Source organism: Leuresthes tenuis, unplaced genomic scaffold (genome assembly GCF_036924035.1).
Source record: "Leuresthes tenuis unplaced genomic scaffold, fLeuTen1.0.hap1 SCAF_10, whole genome shotgun sequence".
Lineage (NCBI taxonomy): Eukaryota > Metazoa > Chordata > Actinopteri > Atheriniformes > Atherinopsidae > Leuresthes > Leuresthes tenuis.
The window spans coordinates 28,754,135-28,774,919 of record NW_027325364.1 but is presented as its reverse complement, the minus strand read 5'-3'; the positions used below and the strand labels follow the sequence as shown (position 1 = coordinate 28,774,919).

Below are 20,785 nucleotides of genomic sequence, written 5' to 3'. Positions count from 1 at the left end.
GGTGCTTTTCACACCCAAGCGATATACTAGTCAAGACCAGGTCTACAACCTGAGATGAACAACACGTTATGCGACTCTGTGTCATTATTCATTAAATTCAGTTCAATTTTATTTATATAGAGCCAAATTACAACAATTGTCATCTCAAGGCACTTAAATAATATAGTCTAATTCAAGCCAATTGGAATTCAATTCATTGGAATCCTAATCCAATTCATTCATGTAGAGCCAATTCAAAAAATAATATCCTAGCTAAGGAAACCAACAGATTGCACCGAACAAACAAAAAGTAGGCCATAATTGTGGAGGAATTTAGTTCTTTTTCCAGCATTCCCGCAGTTCATTGATGTTTGTCTCTGTTGTCTGTTCCAAAAGCCCCTCGGTTTGTTCAGAAGCAACTTCACAAACTGAGGCTGCGTTGCCAGTTATGGTTCTTTTGAAGAGAGGAGTCTTTCTCCTTACAACACTTACAGACTTTTTTTTTTTCCAGTCTTTTTCTAATTGTTCTGTCATGAACTTTAGTGTTTAACTTGCTAACTGACGCATGCGGAGTCTAAAGTGGAGCTCCTGGTTTTTTTTTTTGCAATTTCCAAGCATTGTTCAGTCTAACCTGGGGTCTGGCCTTCTGGAACGTCCAATCCTGGGAAGACTGGCAACTGTCTTAAACGTTTCCCACTTGTGAATAATCATTCCCTCTGTACAATGATGGATGGGCTGAAACAACTGCCTCTCTAAGGTCATTGCTATCTTTTCTCGGTGGCATTACGTTAACACACACCTTAATGATCCAGAAACAGCAAATTGCCAAAACTTCTGTTTTTATGGAGGTGCTCACACTTGATGGTGATTAATTTATGAACTACATTTGATACGTAGCACCTGGCTGTTACTTATTCTCTGATTTTACAGTGGAATTAGTAAGGAGGTAATTAGTTTTTCACACGCTGCTTCTGCATTTTGGGTTAGTCTTTGTTAAATAGATAACGCAGCATATGTTGTTCATGTGTTGTCCATATGAGGCTGTACCTCCCACATTTTACTATCTGGCAAGTGCTCAATGATTGTTTTTATTGTGCCTAGATACATGAAATGATAGAAAGTGTATTTGCTTTCTCACATTAATTGTAGAATATAATTTACATTTAAATGATTAATGTGTTACATGACAGTACAACTGTGAGTTATGTGCCATTATGACAGTGGAATCTTAAGCTGTGCAGAAGAATTAATTCATTTTTCGAAGACATTCAGTTGGATGTCACTTCTAATGCTTTAGTTAAAAGGCTCATTATGTTGTCTTCTACATTAGCTAATACTGATTGAGGAAAATAACAGAGTTGATTAAATGATCAGAGACCTCTGTACAATATGGTAATTGCAAATATAAGAAAAACTTGGGGGGGCATTTTTTCCAACAAAGATCTGGAATGCTGCATGAATCCATCCATCCAATCCCAGATGCCTCAGAGCCCAGAAATGTCGTATTATAAATTATTAGTTAGGCTTGTTTTTGTACAGTGAAGTTGTGAGGGGCATTTGTGAATGCAACTCCATATCGTAGTGCTTGACAAAGTTTTTCCATAACAGTCCCTTGTCCATGTGGTTATGTCAGCATTTAATGAGGGTCAGTTCTTCACGCAGTGTTGTCAGAAAGAGTGGAAGTCACAGGTGTCCAGCTCAGGTTTGTGCCCTTGCCCTTTACGAAATGAAATTCTCCCAGATTTCTTGAATCTTTCAACGATCTGTAATGTGGAGGGAGAAATATGCAGGTTTCTGTTATAATTGGCTTTGTTCTTTGACATTATGTATTCATATTCTGTATTTTTCTAAATAAGCCATGTTCCTATTTTGTACTTTTCCACTCTGCTCATACTACGTGATGTATGAACGGTCCAAGACTTTAAGATGGCATAACAGGACTAAATAACTGGGTCAGATAAAGCTTCTCTATTGGGTCAGATAGGTCCGGTACATACATACACGTCTAAAACAACACTCATACACACACATTGTTTATCTCATCCAAAGATCAAGACGGTGGTTGGCCTACTCATGTCGCTAATAACTGGCCAATTATACTTGGTCGCTTGTAAGTACAACCTCTGTGAGATAAAGGTGAACATAAATATGAAATATTTCCGGATATCGGGGCTCGGGCTGATGAATTTCCTGTGAGAGCTCTGTCTCTCCGAGTCAAGCGCTGCCGTATACTTTACCTGTGACCACTAATAAATACTTTGTTTAATTTAAGATTTGCTTGTTATTGGGCTTCCAATGAAAGAATTGTGCTAACATTCTTAGGATAAAAGTCAAATTAAGTGTAGGAATCAGTGATTTTTATATTCGCAATTTCCATGCCATCACAATTTTATTTTTTTTGGGGGGGAAGGGGGGGGGGGGGGGGGGGGGGGTATTTTGCTGAAGCCCTTAGTAAGCTAACAATATTAGCTAGCATTGAGCTGAAATGCAATGAGAAATTCTGGTATTTGTGTTTGAACTTGTGGAAAGAACAGAATATGAATTTACTCAACTGACTGACATCTAAAATCATCTATTTTGATGCATGGGATAGGCTTCATATATGAGGCTGTCAAAATGATCAGCATATAATGGCTAGCGAGCTAAAAATCATTAAGATAGTTTCCATTTGCTGAGTTTTCTTTTTCCTCCCACTCATTCTTCTGTTTGTACAGGGCAGAAAAAACATAAGAATTTCCCCCCAGCACTTTTCACTGTTGAGGTGTTTATGGTTGTTTTATTCCCCCCCCCCCCTTTTTTTTTTTTCTTAAGACTCCAGTCACATCCACAATCCTGCGGCCCTATAAGGAGCTTTCACGCCTTTTGGTTTGCTTTAGATGTTTAATACCCACTCTCTTTTGTGTCAGGGAGCTGGAGAGGCGTTAAGAAGCGCTGATAAACCCCACTTAGATCCCTTCCTGGCCCGTCACCCTGGCCTGCCGGGCCGCTTTAGCTGGGAACTGATCTGTGACGGCCTGCCACTCAAACTGAGCACTTCTGAAAGCTGACACAATAGAGTGAGCAACACACCAAAGGGCCTGAGGGTGAGTGCTGGGGGGAGGAGTAGAGAGGGTGAGGCAAACAAGGGAGAGAAGGCCAAGAGGTGCCCTAAAAGACGCTAGGGGAGGGGCCAGAGTGTATCTGCCAGTTATCTATTTCCTATCTTGCAGTTTATTCAGCTCCCCCCTCCCTTCCCTTACTGCTGGCCACTGTAGAGCTTACACTCTTCTCTTTCTCTGCCTTTTCGTCGATTGTAACGCACACACACACAAATCTCTCCTCTGTAGTTTTTCTCTCTGTGGTCAGGACTTTCTGTCTGGCAACTGGAGATCGAATAAAGAGGCAGCGAGATGGTGGATGGGTGGAGGGCTTGAGGATCCGATAGGAATCAGCGGTGTGGAGCAGTGTATTTGTAGTATAGAGTCACGTGTTGTATGCAGTGCTGGGTGGCACAATGGGTCCAGCCAGGGCTAGTATGAGGTCAGAAGGCACAGAGTTGAGATTGACAGGCAGAGGGTGGGGCTGCGGGGGAAGTGGCAGTGGTGAAGGACGTTGCCACTGCTGGTGCCATTGCCATCACTTTCCCATTGGGCCGTCGGTGGGTAGTGAAGCCCAAAATGTCAGCGCTGATATCTGTGCAGCTCTCCTCGGCTATCACACAGCTGCAGCTGCCTTCCACCGCATCCACTCATTCATACAGATGCACTGTTGTGTCATGTGCGCACACACACACACGCTTTTCTCTCTGTTTTCTTACCCCCCCTCCTCTTTCATTCACATCAGCTCTATAAAGCCATATTTGTGCACACACACATCCTTCACTGGATGTCTCAGAATACACAGCCATACTCACACTTTGACTTTCCATCTTTCTGTCCTTTTTCTTCTTCACCTCCACAAATTCACATTGTGCTTCTGTCAGTTCTACCTCAGCTGTTCAGTCATGTAAGTTCCACTGCTCTTTTTATTCTTGCACTCACAGTTGGGAACGGCTTTTTTGATATTTCATGTATTGCCTTTGTCTTTTTTCATTGATCTTTCTTTTTATTTAGCTAGGCTTTTATTTTGAAGGGAGAAACGTCAGCTTCTTTTATATTTGATTCTTAAGTTGCACCAACTTGCTTTGCATTGCAACACGTGTTGGGCAAACATGAAAAGAGAGTTCACTGTTTTTGCTGGTGGTATTTCAGTTACTCATTTTTAAAATTCACATAACATTGTGTGTAGTTTGTGGTGTGTGTGTGTATGTGTGCTGCCTCTGACAGTTAGATGATGAATGTGCTGACAGTGGAGGGGTCAGTGTCACAGACAGTGTGGTCAATTGCACCTTCTCCCCTGAGTCTAACCTTGAGCAACAGTCCCTAAAGAGAACTCAATCTGCCATTAAGGCAGATACACGCTCGCGTATATACACACACGCACACATTTAAATGCATTCCCTGTTGAGCATGTGCCATTAGTAGCTGGCAGGGCCTGGTTTGACAGAGAGCGATTAGCTCCCTATCATGTGTATTGATCACCGTGTCCTGGCTGGTTCTCCAGTGGCTGAGGGGTTTTAACAAGGCAGTAGGGACAAACACCCACACAGACATACACACATGCATACACGAGCATGCTTGTTTTTCTTTGTGTATCTGAATGACCATGGAAGATTTATGTGGAATAGTTACCCATACGCTTGGTTTTGGGAGTTACAATGATCTAAAAGATACAGGCTAAGGCAAATGGGATGGTGGCACTACAGGCGTCTTGTGTCTGAAAGCTACAGAATCTGCTGGTTTGGGGTTGAAATACATATTTGATTTCATTAAATGGTTCACCTTGGCAGCATCTTCAGTAACTTAAATCGGACTTCACAGGTAAGCAGCACCACCAATCCTTCACACCTTCATATTAACCAGTGAGTGCTTTGGAACATTAGAATCTGTTACCAGGTGCTCACTTGCTTTAAACGCTCCAGTGTAAGGAGCGGATGGGTATTTTATTGACAGGCAGCCTAACCTATACTTTAGTTAAAAAGGCAGTATGATCTCTTTTTGTTTGAGGTTTTTTGTAGTATGGCATTATAAAAAATGCCTAGATCCTACTAGGTGTTAAAATGAAGTCATTATAACCTGAATTGAACAACAACATGTTATGCTGTGTCATTATTGCATAAAACAGAAAGGCCCCAGCTGAGGTTTGAACCGAGGCGATAACCACCACGCCACCATGCAGCCCCTCGCTGCAAGAAGTAATCATTTCCTGCACGACGTTCTCAGTCTCTCACATCGTTGTAGAGGAATTTCTTCTTTACAGCGTTGGTTCAGTTATTGAGGTTTGCAGGCATTCATTTATGCAGAACTCTCTTAAGGATGGATTAGCATTGCAACTACACATCAGCAGGTTAGAGCTAACCTGGCCCACAGCGGTCCAGACATTTCAGTAGAGTTGAGGTCCTTTGACTGGGTTAATGCAACATCTTTCTTTCTTTTTTTTTTTCAGCTATTCTGTTGTAAATTTGCTGGTGTGCGTAAGATCATTAACCCAATTTTGGTTAAGTTTTACCTGTCAGACAGATGGCCTCACATTTGACTTTAATATACTTTGGTATACAGAGAAGTTTGTGGTCAGCTCAATGATCTCAAGATGCCCAGATCCTGTGGCTGCAAAACAAGCACAAATCATCAGCCCTCCACCTCTGTGTTTGACAGTTGGTATGACGTGTTTGTGCTGATATGCTGGGTTTGGTTTTCACTGGGTGTAGGACATCCAAACATCTACACTTTGGTCTCATCTGTCCAAAGGGTATTGTTCTACAAGTCTTGTACAGATGCAGCTTTGTAAACCAAAGCTGTGCTGCCATGATGTATTTCTTTTTTAGAGAGAAGATGCTCTCTTCTTCTTAACAAGCCATACTTGTTTAGCCTTTGTCCAGTTGTACTGTCAAGAACTTTAAAATTTAACAACATGCAAATTTAGGTCTGAAGAGTCCAAGATGTTTTTCCTTTTTTTTTTTACACTTATTTTCTGTGCACATATGGTCTGACCTTGGGGTGAACCTGCTGGGATCTCCTCTCCAGGGAAGACTGACTACTTTTTTCCACTTGGGGAACAATCTATTTCACTGTAGACACTCTTCTCTTTAGCATTGTATTAACACACACATGAATGCTCCAGACCAGCAAATTCCATAGCAGCAAACTACTGAAACTTCTGGTTTTATAGAGATACCACACTTGATGATGAGATAGATGATAATCAGAATCAAGTGCATTTGATAAGCATCCTGTAGCTGCTACTTGCCTTTTCAATTCCTATAGAAGCAGTATGAGTGTGCTTAGTTTTTCATACACAGCCACTGCATATTTGCACTGCTTTCATAAAGTAAATAATGGCACTAATTATAAATGTCCTTTTTTTATATCTATAATTAAGTTTAATAAAAGACACCATGTAAAAAAACAGTTGATTTTCCTTTTTTTTCTTTTTTTCATCCAATACATAAAATATTTGAATTTCAAGAAAGAGTACCTTGATTTTTACATGTTTGTGTGATATGATGTTCAGTGATGTTATGGATTTTTTTTTTTTTTTTTTTTTTTTTTTTTTTTTAGGATCGGACACCTCTTTGTGGTGCTACACAGTGTACCCTGTATAAATAAATTATAGGAAATGTACTCTAAATTTCTAATCTTTTGATATTTGTCAAAAAAGTAAAGGTATTGCTAAAGTGTGAATGAAAGATAATAGTCATGCTCCTCTTGCTGATTAGAATCACCCCGATGGTTCAAACTATTGTGTTCAAAGCCATCTTAAATGATTCAAAATCAATACATGCTCATTAGAATAAACTCTGATTTAATTCCATTTGCTGATCTGTAGACGTATTGCAGCCTGTTCCTGTCCTCTGTATTTAATATCATGTGCTAGCTTTAACAGCTGTCTTCACTGGATAGTTAGGACCAGCTCCTAGCTTTTGTTAATTGAGTCTAATTGAAGAACATGAAGGGAGAATAAAGCCAGCAGGCTTTTAGGACATAAAAGACTGTGGCCGCCTCTCGATAGTATTTATTTTCAACCTCTTCCACTCTGATTTAAGTGTAAGAGGACAATAGGGGCCTGACAGGGATATGTATGTGTGTGTGTGTATGTGTGTGTGTGTGTGTGTGCGTGCGTGTACGCACATGTGTGTCTGTGATCTGTCGTTTGATTTACTGCGCCCACCTTCACAAGGACCAGCCTCTTATCAGATCAAAGCTGCAAGCAGTGGCCTATGAAAGAAAGTGTGTATGTGTGCACGTGTTCTGCGGGGGACAGAGGTGTTTTTGTTGCTTTTAACCCAGGACAATGGCACTGCAAAGGAGAGACCAAACGAGTACTCTTTGAACAAATGAAGGGGATACCTTTTACTCTTCTCCACAAATCTCCCCATGTTATGAATTTTCTCTTTCTTTCAGAGTGGAATAAAACAAAAGAGAACAAAATACTTAATTTGTTGCATGCCTCTTACTATTTTATTTTATTTTATTCTGTCAAAGCTACAATCCTGGACAAAAAAAAGCCATACAAAGCAAAACTCAAAATTGAAGATTACTGGAGTGCAGCTGCAACAAAAAGTGTCTATTTGGTGGCCAAAACATGAAGATTATCAATCTTTTTTATATCTTATTAAAAGACAAAAAAAAAATGTTTTTGTTGTGATTTCCAGGTTCAGCAGGTACAGAGGCAGCACTGTCACCATAGAGACAAGCGGACACCCCTGATGGGACTGAACCCTAGCATAACAAATGGTAAGTTTTGAATTAAATATATTTTGTTGATTTATAGCGCTTTAAAGCCCTCTGTGTAACTGTAAATGTCCATTGTGACATCTCAAAGACAAACTTGTCTATAGTAGGTAGTGAGGAAATGTTTTTGAGTCTTTAACCTCATCCTTAATGCTTTGTTTTTGTGTAAAACCGAATGAGTGTTGAATATATTACATCGATGTGTTCATAAGGCAGGCTCAATCAAACAGTTAAACATGCTTTTCAAGAGAGACAGAATTGTTGCATATAGTGCATCTAGTAGAAAAGGTGCAAACGAATTGCAAAAGACTTTAAGAAAACTTAAATGGAGCTGAATGTGCTCCAATGCCATATTGAAAGGAAAGTGACGTTGGAGCAGATGGATGGGCCTGTTTCACAGAGGTCATGTTTAAAAGTACCTATAAACTTGTTGACACCTGTGTGGGAGTGTGCCACATCGCTCGGATTTATATGTAAGTTACAGCTCGTTGAGTGAGGGTGTGTGTGTGTGTGTGTGTATAAATGTGTATTAAGGGGTTTGTGTGTAAGGCTCAGACTGGGCAGAAATTAAGGGTGAAGCTTTATTCTGCTGGTTTTTTTTACACATACAGAAAAAAGTTAAGCAAATGTCACAGAAATGTAGTGCAAGGGAATGAACACATATTCAAAGCTTTAAAGCCACCTCTGGTAAATGTATCATGACTTCCCCAGTGTCACATCAAATAATAGTTTGCAGCGTTAAAATCAAACAAACACGGTAGAATTAATGTCAGGGGAGCTTCTGAACACCTCTACTGTCTAACCTACTTTGCTCAATGCTGTACACTTGGAATCAAGTTAATTCTCATTGAGAATGTTAATTTCTCTTTCAAATCAGTCCATCTTATTATCAGGTTTTACCATTTGGCTTTGTTGGTCTTGTACACAGAGTAGTTTACAGAACTGTAACCAGAATGCATTTCTAAAATGAACAAATATCTCCCTGTCAAGTTAAATGTCAGGAGAAATAACCAATGTAATGCTTAACCTACATCTACAGTGTTTACACATTACCGATTCAGTTCTTCAAGTGTTTGATTGCCACCATTGGTACACAGGTGACATTAGTTCTGTGCTAGTTTATGTCATTACATTTTTGCCTGATGATAATGTTTTAGGAAATTTAAACAACAGTTTTTTTCAGAATTTTGTATCAATAGTTTTACCAAGACAATTATCCAGTCATGTGTTGTTATAGCAGTTAGCCTTTCGCTAAAATGTCACCTCCTCTATCCTTTATTACCGCATCTATATAATTTTCTGTCAAATACTAATTTAATTTAGACTTCCCTTACATAGCATGAACACCAATATTTAATTTCAGAAGTGGCTGATGTTAAATTCAGTGAACAAAGCATTTTGTAGAATTATAGAAATGTGATGTCATGTAGTTTTACAGTCCATTTTTTAACCATAGGTTTACATTTAAACTTATCTGATTGGTGTATTTCTGTAATACTATACTATAATACTATAAGTTTCCTGCTCGACATATGCGATATAAGACATAATTTACCTTTACCATTAGCTTTTTTGTGTGCATGGTGTTGGTGTTTGCAGGAGAATGTACTGGCTCTCGTCCTGCTTCTCTCCATCTGTCTCTTTGTGTGCGACTGTCCTCACAGCGTTGCTCAGTCTCTGCCCTAACAGATGATACAAAAGCAACAGAGAGAAGCAAAAAGATGAAACAACAAGGGGAGATGGTAGATGAACGCTGCAGCTGTGTGTTTATTTCCATACAGGAAAGAGGAGAAATGAGAATGCAGTTGTGTGGGCTGCAAATTTTTAGAATAAATCTACCAATGTTCAAGTATGCAATATTTAATGTCAATCTTCTTTCTTTTTTTTTAGCAGGGTAGGAAAAGCTAAACATAGGATCCCAAACTCTATTAAAGCACAGTACTGTTGTTGCAGTGGCAAAATTCCATTTTTTAAGATTTCCATATTTCCGTGTCTGGAAAGTTTAGCATTTATGTTGAAGTGAAAATGTTGAAGAAGTTTGTGGTCAGTAAGAAAATGAAAAGGGTCCCTATGGCAGTAATGCTTCATAATTTTAATTTTCACATGATTATCTCTGTGATCTTTGATGTCTCAGTAAAGCAGATATGAATCTGGGTTCTGAGTTTGTTTCATTACAGACAAATGTGTTATTAACTACTCAGCCAAACATGAAAGATTAAAATCCGTAATCAGTCAAATAGAATGAGTCTCAAAAATCACAGTGCCTGCACGACACCCTGACAGATGGGTCTCAGATTAGCTCAAATGAAACGGTTCATTTTAAACTGCTTAGATGTGAAATTCCACACATACACTGTATGAAATATTATGGTCACCTTCCAAGCATGACCTGCTGAGGAGTCAGCATATATACATTGGTGAAGTGTCTGTTATTACCAGCTGTCCTTGGTAATAGTTTGAAAAGTACCAGGTGAATGTTAAGGCGGGTGTTGGCGGTGATCCTGTACTCAGTGGTTTAATGGTGTGCAAAGCTGCAGTGATACTATGGCCTTCGGTGACCTTAGCTACTTCTGAAACTTAGATGTGCAGCCACTGAATCCCTGCAACACGCTGCTGGCTTTGCTGGTGTGTTGTACAAAATGAATCCAGTTTTTTCTTGTTGTCATTGTTCCTTTGTGGTTTAAGTAGACAGGCCAAGTTCTGCAAACTCTGGCAACCAGAGAAAATGGTTGCCAGGGTGGTCGGCTTTTGCGGTCCTTATATACTCAATCTCATGGATTCGTGATTTTATACCTGCCCTGAAATTCCTGAACAGAAAACTGCTGAAAAACAGTCCTATTCCACAATTCAATAAAACACAGTTCTCTGCCTTTTAACATGCTTCAAGCAACTGCTGCCTGACTCATAATGGTAATGGTTTCGGATTTTAAAGATTATGGTACTGGGAACAGATTTTTTTTTTTCACTCTCATTTACTTTTTGCACAGTGTCACCTTGCTGATTTCTGTATTTAGTTCGTATGCAAAGCTTAGCTGATCACCATCTGGCTTTTGCTCTGTGGCTGGTGCACAGACATCCCCTATAGTGTTCATATATACATATATATTCCAACAGTGGCCCTCTTTAAATCCTACTCTGTCTGAGTTTGGCAGTATCTTGTCTCTGTGTGTAGGTATGTTTATTACGCCCGGTGGACTTTGGTATAATCGGATCACATCACGTAATACATCATATTTACCGCAGGAGAACATTTTATTAGGGATAAAGGCAGGTATTAATTTACTGAGTATACTATCTTTTGTTTTTTGCATATTTAGCAGAATGTTTTATTATCTAGCCAGGAGGTTGACGTGGGGAATTTGCGTCGTCGGTATTTCCATTAATAGTCTATAAAACATGTACATAAATTATTCTTGATAATTTTATGAAATTATTTTACATTTGTTCTTGCTATTTTCTACTTGTCATCATGATGCTCTTCGTGTTTGTTCTCATTTTCTGATGGAGTCCTTTGGTATAAAATGAATTATCCTCAAGTCTGGTTTGGTCAAGTCTGTCTTTTATGGAGGAACCTTATTTGTAGTTGTCAACTTGTCAAGGCTTCTACTTCTAAGCAGTATAAATGATACGTACAGAATATTTCCACAATTTGTATAATTGCTGCTGTACCTTACTGGAAACTGTGTCACTTTCTAATTGTGTTAGCCATACTGACAAAACTCTCACTTACACATCCAGGGCCTAATATAAAAATTAATATTTTACATGCACTAACATATGTTGCTTAATCAGAGTGTGTGACAGTGATGTATCCGTGATTATTTGTTTCACAGAAGTACTGTTCCAAATAGTGATTTTTAAAAATATTTTTTATACATACATTAAATTGTGGAACCAGCTGATTTCTATCTATAATACGTGAGTAGAAGAGAGGTGTTAAAAAGACTTGCATAGCTACACTGCATGTTGTGTAGTGAAGTGAGGATATCTATGACTATGGAGAGAAAGGTGCAGGCCTTGATGAGCTGAAGACACTTCCACAGACAGTGAGACAAGCTGTGCTACTGTAATGATATGCTAATTATATGCTAATGGTATGGTAATCTGCCAGCACTATTCCACCTCAGGGGTGTAAAGGGGATTTGGGAAGCTCTTTACCATTGGTTGGAGACCAGGGATGTCCTGAAGTCAGAGTTCAAGACAAGGAAAGGAAAACTACATGCACGCATACACACATGATAGATCTGTGTGTTTGCAGGTTCCCAGAGGACAGAGTCTACAGCTGACGGCACGCCTGTGGAGAGTAGGAGTGACCAGTCCCTCACCTTCAATGACCCGCTCTGGCCCATGCAGTGGGAACTGGTGGGTGTAATTATGTTTCTGTGCTTTTGTTTGTGTCGTCATAGGTCTTATCTGGAAGTCTCCCCTCTCTCTTCTGTTCTCGTCTTCATGTTGAAGGATGTTCTTCTGACAGGCATAAGTCAGGCAAGCTTTCATGTGTGACTGGAGAGGGAGACAGAAGATAGAGAGATGAGGAGCGCATGGGGAGGAAAGGAGAGGAGAGAAGAGGTGAAGGGGGTTGTCCATGTTGAACTGAGACAGATGTCTGGGATTGATGAGGCTCAGTAACACTGACACACAATTGGACTGCAACAACAAGACATGCTCATCCCCTCAGCTGTCTTGTTCACACTGTTCGGCCAAAGTGTGTTATTTAAGTTATTTTAATGCAGAATACTACCATAAAATGATAGTCTGTTAAAAACTGTTCATTACCTGCAATTATTGCTTTTTATTCCAACAGTAATCAGAACGAGAACTCAACCAGACTAGATATGCTTCATTAGGACTCTTATCGGAAATGTTTTTACAGTTAAGTGTTCATGTAATCCAAATGGATTAATTAATGCATGCACATGTTGGTAAAACCCCGCTTTTTTCTGTAATATTTATACCCTGCACAAGAGTACTCACTTCATAGATCTTTATTGGGGCAGATATACCTCTTTAGTCTTTGTTCTTTACCTCATTTTCCACCTAGGGTCTCTGTTACACATTTTTCTCAGAAAAATTCTGTCCCTGAATAAAATATATTTGGTTAGTTTATGGGATAAATCCAGTCCAAGGTCTTTCTGATATCAAATTGTTCTGATAAAATTGCTCAGGCAAAATTCTTTTCAAAAGTAGAGTTCAAAGGCTCAGTTGTGAGTTCCTAAGAAAGACCGGGCTTTGTTAGAAACAGGACTTGAAGCACCAACCTTTTTTTTTTTTTCGCTGTTGAAAGGAATAAAATGTCTATTTACAAAACCCCTTGTCATATAATGCAAGATGTGAGCTAGGCCAATAGCTACCCAAGGCTTCATGATATGTTTCTCTTTCTCTGTGTTCTAGTCAGTATGTTGCAAGGAACAACAGCAGCTTTTAAAGCATGTGAAAGCTATTTAAAAATGTAACGATTTTATTGGATTTTTTCCATTACGTGACCCCTATGCCTACTTGACCTAATATGCGTCAGTACTTTCTTTCTTTCTTATCTGATTATTCTATTTCTAAAAACTTTTTGGCACAGTTTTGCCAAAGACACAAGAGCAAGCCGGGCTCCACCAATCGGCACTGTGGATGCTCTTGACTGACGCGCGAGGGCGTAATTTGACAGAGTGAGGGGGAGGAGAGGCGGGTTCAAAATCCGGCAATAGATTGACTGATGCCTGGGCTCTTGGGGCAAGACGGAGGGGAGAGAGTCTTGATGGGGGCGGAAGGTGGCGGAGAGATGATGGGGAAATATGATGCTGTTGTGAAAGAAATATCTCTGAGCTTTTTTTTTTTTTTTTTGTAAGAAGGTAATTTGTTGATTTGGAGACATTTTATTGATGAGACTGTTTATGAAACAGTAAGATTTATATGGTATAGCATGACGCATAACCGATTATATCACTTTAACTATGTGGGCTGATTGCATAAACAAGACGAGGAACATAATTATCAATCAGTCAATAATCAAGGAGAATGTAAAACATTTTAAAAGCTCTGGACCTTTCTCTCTCTCGCCCCCTCACCTCCCCCTTCTGCCTTTTCTGTGCTCTGTTTAATCAGCCTCTGGTGGACGTGGATATTGATTGAGGGTCAGTAGTCTGTTCAGGATTGGTAGCCTGCCAGGCCAGACAAATGCATGTGTGTATGCGAGCCTGCCGTGTATGTTTACTACTCGTCCGCCACACACACTAGCTTTTAGTAAACACACACACACAGGGCAGGTTTAGGCCGTTGTACCCTTGCTGAGGACGAGCTCAGCTCCTCCTGAGGAGCTTGTTCAGAGCTGCTGAAATCCATACAGCATCCTGAATGTGCTTGTGTGAGGGTGCTTTTGCTAAGGGGCACCTGAGACAGAGACAGTGTCGGGTGATTGGTTGGGTGCTTTTTTTTATTTTTGCCATTATGTTTACATTTGTGTCTCCTGCATTGATTAAGTGTGTTTGAGCATATGTATATGTTTGTGCACAAATGCGTATGTGTTTGAGAGGGGAGATGGGTAAGTTGCAGGGCTTTAAAGTATTATCATGATTGTGTGTTGTTTGTGAAATCCTTTTGTCATTGACTTCATGGCTGTGTATAAGAAGTGAATCAGCATTCAAGATGCCTCTCAGTGGGCTTATATCCAAGTTTACAAAGGCGTGTGTGTGGGTGTGCGTGTGCGTGTGTGTGTGTCCTCCCCAGGGCTGGTCCTAGTCTTCCAGTGGATGGTAGCATGCTAGCTACCTCCATTCATCTGCCTTATTCGCACACACTACAAAGCTCTGCTGCTCCCCAGATGCAACCTTTCCAGCAAGCATACAAATCCATGCACATACATACGCACACACACACATGCACACACACAACCATACTATCCACCTACTGAGACTTTTTTTTCCACTGTGCATTGTGCTCGTTGCCTTTTTTTTTCTCTCTCGCTCTCTCTTTTCATCATGATAACAACAACAGAGTTGAAGCCTCTTGAAACACACTGAATGTCAAATAGGTTGTTTGCACAAACGTGTGTGTGTGTGTGTGCATGTGTGTGTGTATGTGTGGGAATGAGAGTATTTTAGAGTCTGTTGACATTTCTGGTTTGACATGATGCACTGCTTTTGCATGTGTGGATTTAGCCTCTGTTAGCATACATGTGAATTCAACATTAAAGCCCTTTTAAGTGATCGAGTGGATGTGTGAGGTTGGCTGGGCCATTCAAGTTCACGGGAGCCGTTGTGTTGGTTCTGTTGCCTCAACATGGTGGTGTCGTTTCTGTGCTGCAACATGCAGGTTTGTGAGCGTGTTTCTTTGTTGGTGGATTTGTGGTTTCAGGTGTCAGAATGAGAGATCTATCGCTGCAAATTGTCTTTAAACTTTGTGGTTTCCTTATAGGCACTCACAGGTGTCTGGAAACCGATTCCATTTGTCCATCCAAATCCTAAAATGAATGAGTTTGTCATAAGTGGGGGGAAAAAAATCATTCCTTTGTTAATTTTTTCTTTCCCTCTTAAAGCAACAGCTTTAATGTAGTAGCCTCACTGCAAACCATCTATAGTTATGGCACAGTTTCCTTGCAGTGACCTTCCAGCACTGGACGGTTGCATTTCAACCGTGAAAAGAGCCACAGTCTTTGATCTCTTGTTGCAGTGGGTCCTTTTGAAGTTGTTAAAATAATGTTGTGTGTGTCTGTCTGTCTTTAGTTTGCGCAGGGTGAGTACAACTCCAGTGGGTTCGACCTGAATGTGATGCCAGCTTGGAGGAACAACATTACCGGCAGTGGAGTAGTGGTTACCATCATCGATGATGGTGAGTCTAACTTCAGCGCTAACCATACGCTACAAATAGAAGGACACATGCTTGAATTTCTGGTTGCTAAAATTCAACATTGTGGAGTCTTTGCAAACACAATATATGGCACACACAAAAAAAAGAGTGCGCTTGTGGTTTGATTTTAATGTTGATAGCATATACAAAAAAAAATGTTGGTGTCATGAAGGACGAGCTCTGGTGTAGAGTGAAGAGTGTGAATGATATATGCACCCCCCCCCCCCCCCCCCCCCCCCCCCCCACCACCACCACCACCACCACCTTAGTCTCCATCTCAGTCACACCAAAATGAGAATTCATTTCTTTCTGATTGCTGGGATATCTGGCAGTATGGGAAATGAGAGAGTGGCATGTTATGGGCTCATTCATCAAGAACTAATTGAAGTCTCACTAGTCTCAAGTGCTGATGGAGCTGGAGTAGTTGTAGTGTGCTGTTTTGCATCTGTGTGTGTGTGTTGAGGTGTTCACGGGGCACTTTCTTTTGTCAGTGAAGTGCCTCTGATTCTGCCTTATGTGAGTGAAAGTGACCGTGGTCTTAGAAGTGCACTTTGTGTGTGTGTGTTTTCCCTTCTTGTTTGCATGCCTCTTGTACTGTATCTTCCTGCATTTTCTTAACTCCAGTATTTGCCTCGGATGAAAGATGTTGCCGCTGTGATGAGCCACTGTGGACAGAAGGACTTCTCTCTGCTCTGCATCAGTTTGCATCCAGAAAGAGCTTTTATGTGTGTCTGTGGGTGTGTGTTTGTGTGTATGGGTGGGTGGGGGGAGATGCGTGGTTTGGGGTGAAGGAATGGTTACAGAATGAGCAAGACAGAGAGGGAGAAAGAAATTAAATAGAGGAGGGATACAGAGGGAAATGTCAGGAGAAGGCTAGAGCAAAAAGGATCCAGCGAGCGGGCGATTGTATGTGTTAATGTATGTGTTTGTGCATGTATGAATGTGTGCACGAGAGAGAGTATTAGACTTGCACCACTGCATCTCCCCTCCTCTGAGGCTTTTGTACTCTGCTCCACCTCTCTGTATTGATTCCACTGGGCAAGAGCTCCCTCACTCTTTCTCTTCCTTCTTTCTTTCCTCCTATTCCTCTTTTGCTCACTTCCTCTTTGTTGAGTAGGTGGTGGCTTTTTTCCTATTTCCTCCCTCCCTGTTTTTTTAACCCTCTACCCCTCTTTTGGAGAGGCTGCCCCTCACAGCTGAAGGATCCTGCACATGCTCACCTTTAGCCACCTTTCAATCGATACGTATTGATTTTGATATCACAATGAAATAAATAATTTCTGTTTGAGTAATAACACCCATGCCTCAACCCTCTTCTCGCATCTTTCTTCGTGTTCATCCTACAACTCAGTCCCTCTGTTTTAGATTTAATGTAATTGGAGACGGAGCGCTCGAAAATCATTGAATCACATTCGGTGTGTCACTTTCAATTTGTATGGCGCTGCTCTGAATCTTTTTTCTGTCGGACTGGTCTCTCACAGTTGCATCGTTAGCTATACTTGCATAAATGTTCTTTTCTTGCTGTTGCTTCTTGACTTGAACATGGCTGCTAAGAAGTTCAAAACCTCAATAAAATCAGGGTACTTGTTCATCAGCTAAAGATATGCATCAAGGCATGAGTAAACATGATTGATCAATACCACCTGTCTTGTTTGAATGTGTAGTATCTCAAAGCGGACATTAAAAACTATGTACGCTTTGATAAATGAACCCCCTGGACACTTTTATAGTAGGAATGAAAGACAGCTGTCACATACCATCCATGTTATCATAAGCAGTGCTCATTAGCCTGCCGTCAATAGGTTATGACTGGTGAGTGGGTTATGGATTCATAAGGGAAACTGCCCCCACCCACTTGTCCTTACATTGTACGACAGTGTCTCTGTCACCTAGCTATCAACGCTGGCCTCTGTCCATCATGGAAAGGCAGCCCAAAAGGACTCCTATATTGATCTGTGCTTACGCCATTGTTGTTACATGTCACTGGTACACAGAGAGACACAGAGCACAGAGTCAACTGGAAATGGAAGGAGAAGGATTGATGGGTAAAGGGAGAAAATGGGGAGGATTTACAAAACAAAGACAATTCCGAGTGCACATGAAAGATGATTGAAGGAGCGGCTGGTCATATCATGCAGTACTGTTATATCACACTGCTCTAAAAAAAAATTAAATAAAGGTAGTGCTGTATTTCTGATATTCTACAGCCCCAACTGATTGTTTTAATGAGGTGTGTCCTCACAGTATGAGAAGTGTTTACTATACTTTCTGCTCTTGTTGCGTGTCACAGATGTAGCAAGTTGGACAAAATCTTGCAGAATATTGCATCTATGGCAATTTGGACAATATACTTGGGTTTCCAGTAAGTAATTGCAGCTTAATTTTAATTGAATTTACTGTCCAGTTGGTATCATTGTATGGGGTTACTTTTATGAATCTGATCATTTTTAGAACGTTATCACAGTATGCAAATATTTGTCAAATTCCTATTTTATCACCCTTTCGCACCCTTCTCAGAACTGCTTGTTTTTTGAATGGTTGGAGAAAGCCAGAGTACCTAGAGAGAACATACAAACCCCGCACAAGCAGGGTGGATTCAAACCAGGAACCCTCTTGCCATAAAGCAATGGTGCTAACCAGATCTAATATTGTACTTATATAAGGTACATATATCATTAAATATTCATGATATAAGTAGCTCTATGGTGATGATTTGTAGGCCTGTTGGTGTATAAATGCGGAGGTAGTTTATTGTTGAGTTATACGTCTATTATCTCTTGCACTATCAGACCAAACCTGTATTTGACTGCTTGATTGTAAATAAAACCTGCAATAATTGCTCCTTATTTATTTTATGTTCATAGGCTGTTTGGCTGGTGTTTTCAACACCCAGAGCCAAGGTCGGAATCTGTGTAATAAGATAAAGCTTATCTTTACAGGGTGTTCTAGTATCTTTACATCAGTGACTGTAGATTCTTGCATTAAAGCAAGATCCTGGCTTAAGGCCAAAAAGTGCCAGAGGCCTGTTTGTCTGTTTGTGTGGGGTGTGGGGTGGGGTGGGGGGGGCTGTTTGGTAGAAATGACACTGGCCGGCCATGTAAAAGTGTCTCTGACAGAAGGAGCGACAGAGTCAGCGCTTTTTTCCTCCCTCTTCGCCCCCCACTGTTCAATCCATCCAGCTGCTGTCACCACAGGGGAGCAGACAATCTATCAAGGCATCGGGATGCATTCTCCTCACCTGCGCCGCGCCTTTAATGAACAGCCAACATGATCCCGGCTGACAAGCAGGAAATGGATGTAATAAAGATTGTTTCTGCATGCTCTTTGCATCCCTGATAAATCACCTCGCTGTGCAACAGATACGGGAGCCACATGGAAATTTGATTTCACACAGCAAGCGGGAGGAAGAAGAGAGCAGTAGGGGAATAAGACAGCTGCTAGTGGCGAGGTCACTACTTTATTCCTCTTTTTCTCCAAAGGAGCAGTGGAGCGAGATGTGTGGGAGTTGAATGAAAGAGCTCTTTTTAAATTTTATTTATTTATTAGATATTTTTTTATTATATGACAGTGCTTTTACTTACCCCACCAACAAGTAGTTAAGCCTGGAACATACTTCTGTGCCTGCAAGTCCATAAACAATAAGACAAAATGTGCAGAGGTGTCAATCATCATAACTGGATGTAACACTAATGTGTGCAAATAAGGGGGAACCAAAATCGGAATAAAGAAGAAAATAGGGTTGAAGCCTATGGCTGAAAGCTTATTTTCATCACAAGAAAATACAAATCCATCCATCCTGTTCCAGGTCACTAGGAGCAGGAGTCTATCCCAGTGGCTATTAGCCAAGAGGCAGGCACAGGTTGCCAGTCCATCATAGAGCACCATAAGCCAGCATCTAAGATTTTCATTAGAACGTGTGCTGTAGATTTGTATTAATATGTTATATTCATTCATTCATATATTGTTATTATAATTTTAATAATGCTTTTGAAACATAAAGGCTAATGTTTGAAATGTATAATATATGTAATGTATTATATTACTACTTCGGAAAGTGAAATGATAACCTGCCAGTGCCCTGCATCAGGACGGTGCACCCCTTATCACCACAAAAGCTCTCTTCACCAACATATGTAATGAATCTTTGACCAATAATACAATTAAGAGTAATTATCATGTAACAGAATAACAAGAATATTTCACAGAAAACTGCTGTGAAGTGTGACCAAACAGATTGTCGCTGCGAGTGGTTTGGATGAGAAAACAGTTCTGCATATAATCTGGTGTAATATTCTGTTTCTATTAAGTGGCTGACAGCAGTAACTGTAACACAACAAGCTGATCCTGGTGCCGTGTAGGTGGAGAACTGATCAAATTAGAGCTGCAGTGCAAGGAGTCAATTTTGTGTCAAACTGCAATAGAAGAAAGTTTTTCATTTTCTATCAGCTGGGGCAATGCTTTGTACATCGTGTCATAAAACTGTTCAGATTTGTAATAAAACGGCAAATGAAGACAAGCAGGTGATGTCATCGGGACATATTTCACCTTCAGCCTTGCAGGAAGTTGACTTTATAAAAGCTGTCCAAAGGAGTTTTATCAAATATTGCCAGTAAAGTACTGGCCTGTATCACACTGCAAGATACTACTCAAGACTTTTGCATTCAAGCACATCATGTTAGCAGTCATTTTACCACATTCCCCACTGTCCACACTGTAGCCGTCCTACAGAAAGGGCATTCATATTATAAAGTACAGGCCGTGAGAGAAATCAGGGGGGCAAAGAAAAAGGAATAATGATCAGGGCTGGGGAGAAATAATGGTGGGGGAATGGGAGAAATACACAGGGAATGGAATATAGCAGAAGAAAGGGAAGGTGCGATTGAGATAGGGGGGAGACTGCGATAGGGAGTGAGGAGGGGGGATGCAGATACAGGGGTGGGTGGGTAATTTATGATTTAATCTAATGCAGTCTGGACCTGCTGTAAGTCACATAGACCTCAGCTGGGAAAGCGAGGGAGGGAGAGGTGGAGAAACTGAGAGAGAGGGACATTAACCTTTCTTTGAAACGAGTGTGCAGCCGTTTTATCTGACCACCATCCACCCCTGTAAAATTTTTCTTCTCAGTCTCTTGCTTCCTGCTCGATTTCATCAACTGCTCTTCTGGG

The 20,785-nt window shown here is 40.6% G+C and overlaps 1 protein-coding gene across 1 annotated transcript in view; it reads left to right on the top strand.

Annotated features, from left to right (window-relative positions):
• LOC140316986 (furin-like protease kpc-1) overlaps positions 1-20,785 on the top strand; it is a 154,662-nt gene that overhangs the window by 18,262 nt on the left and 115,615 nt on the right. The window contains exons 5-7 of the mRNA XM_072395066.1: positions 7,709-7,790; positions 12,046-12,149; positions 15,497-15,602. Of these exons, the coding sequence (XP_072251167.1) occupies positions 7,709-7,790; positions 12,046-12,149; positions 15,497-15,602 (292 nt within the window). The remainder of the gene's footprint in view (positions 1-7,708; positions 7,791-12,045; positions 12,150-15,496; positions 15,603-20,785) is intronic.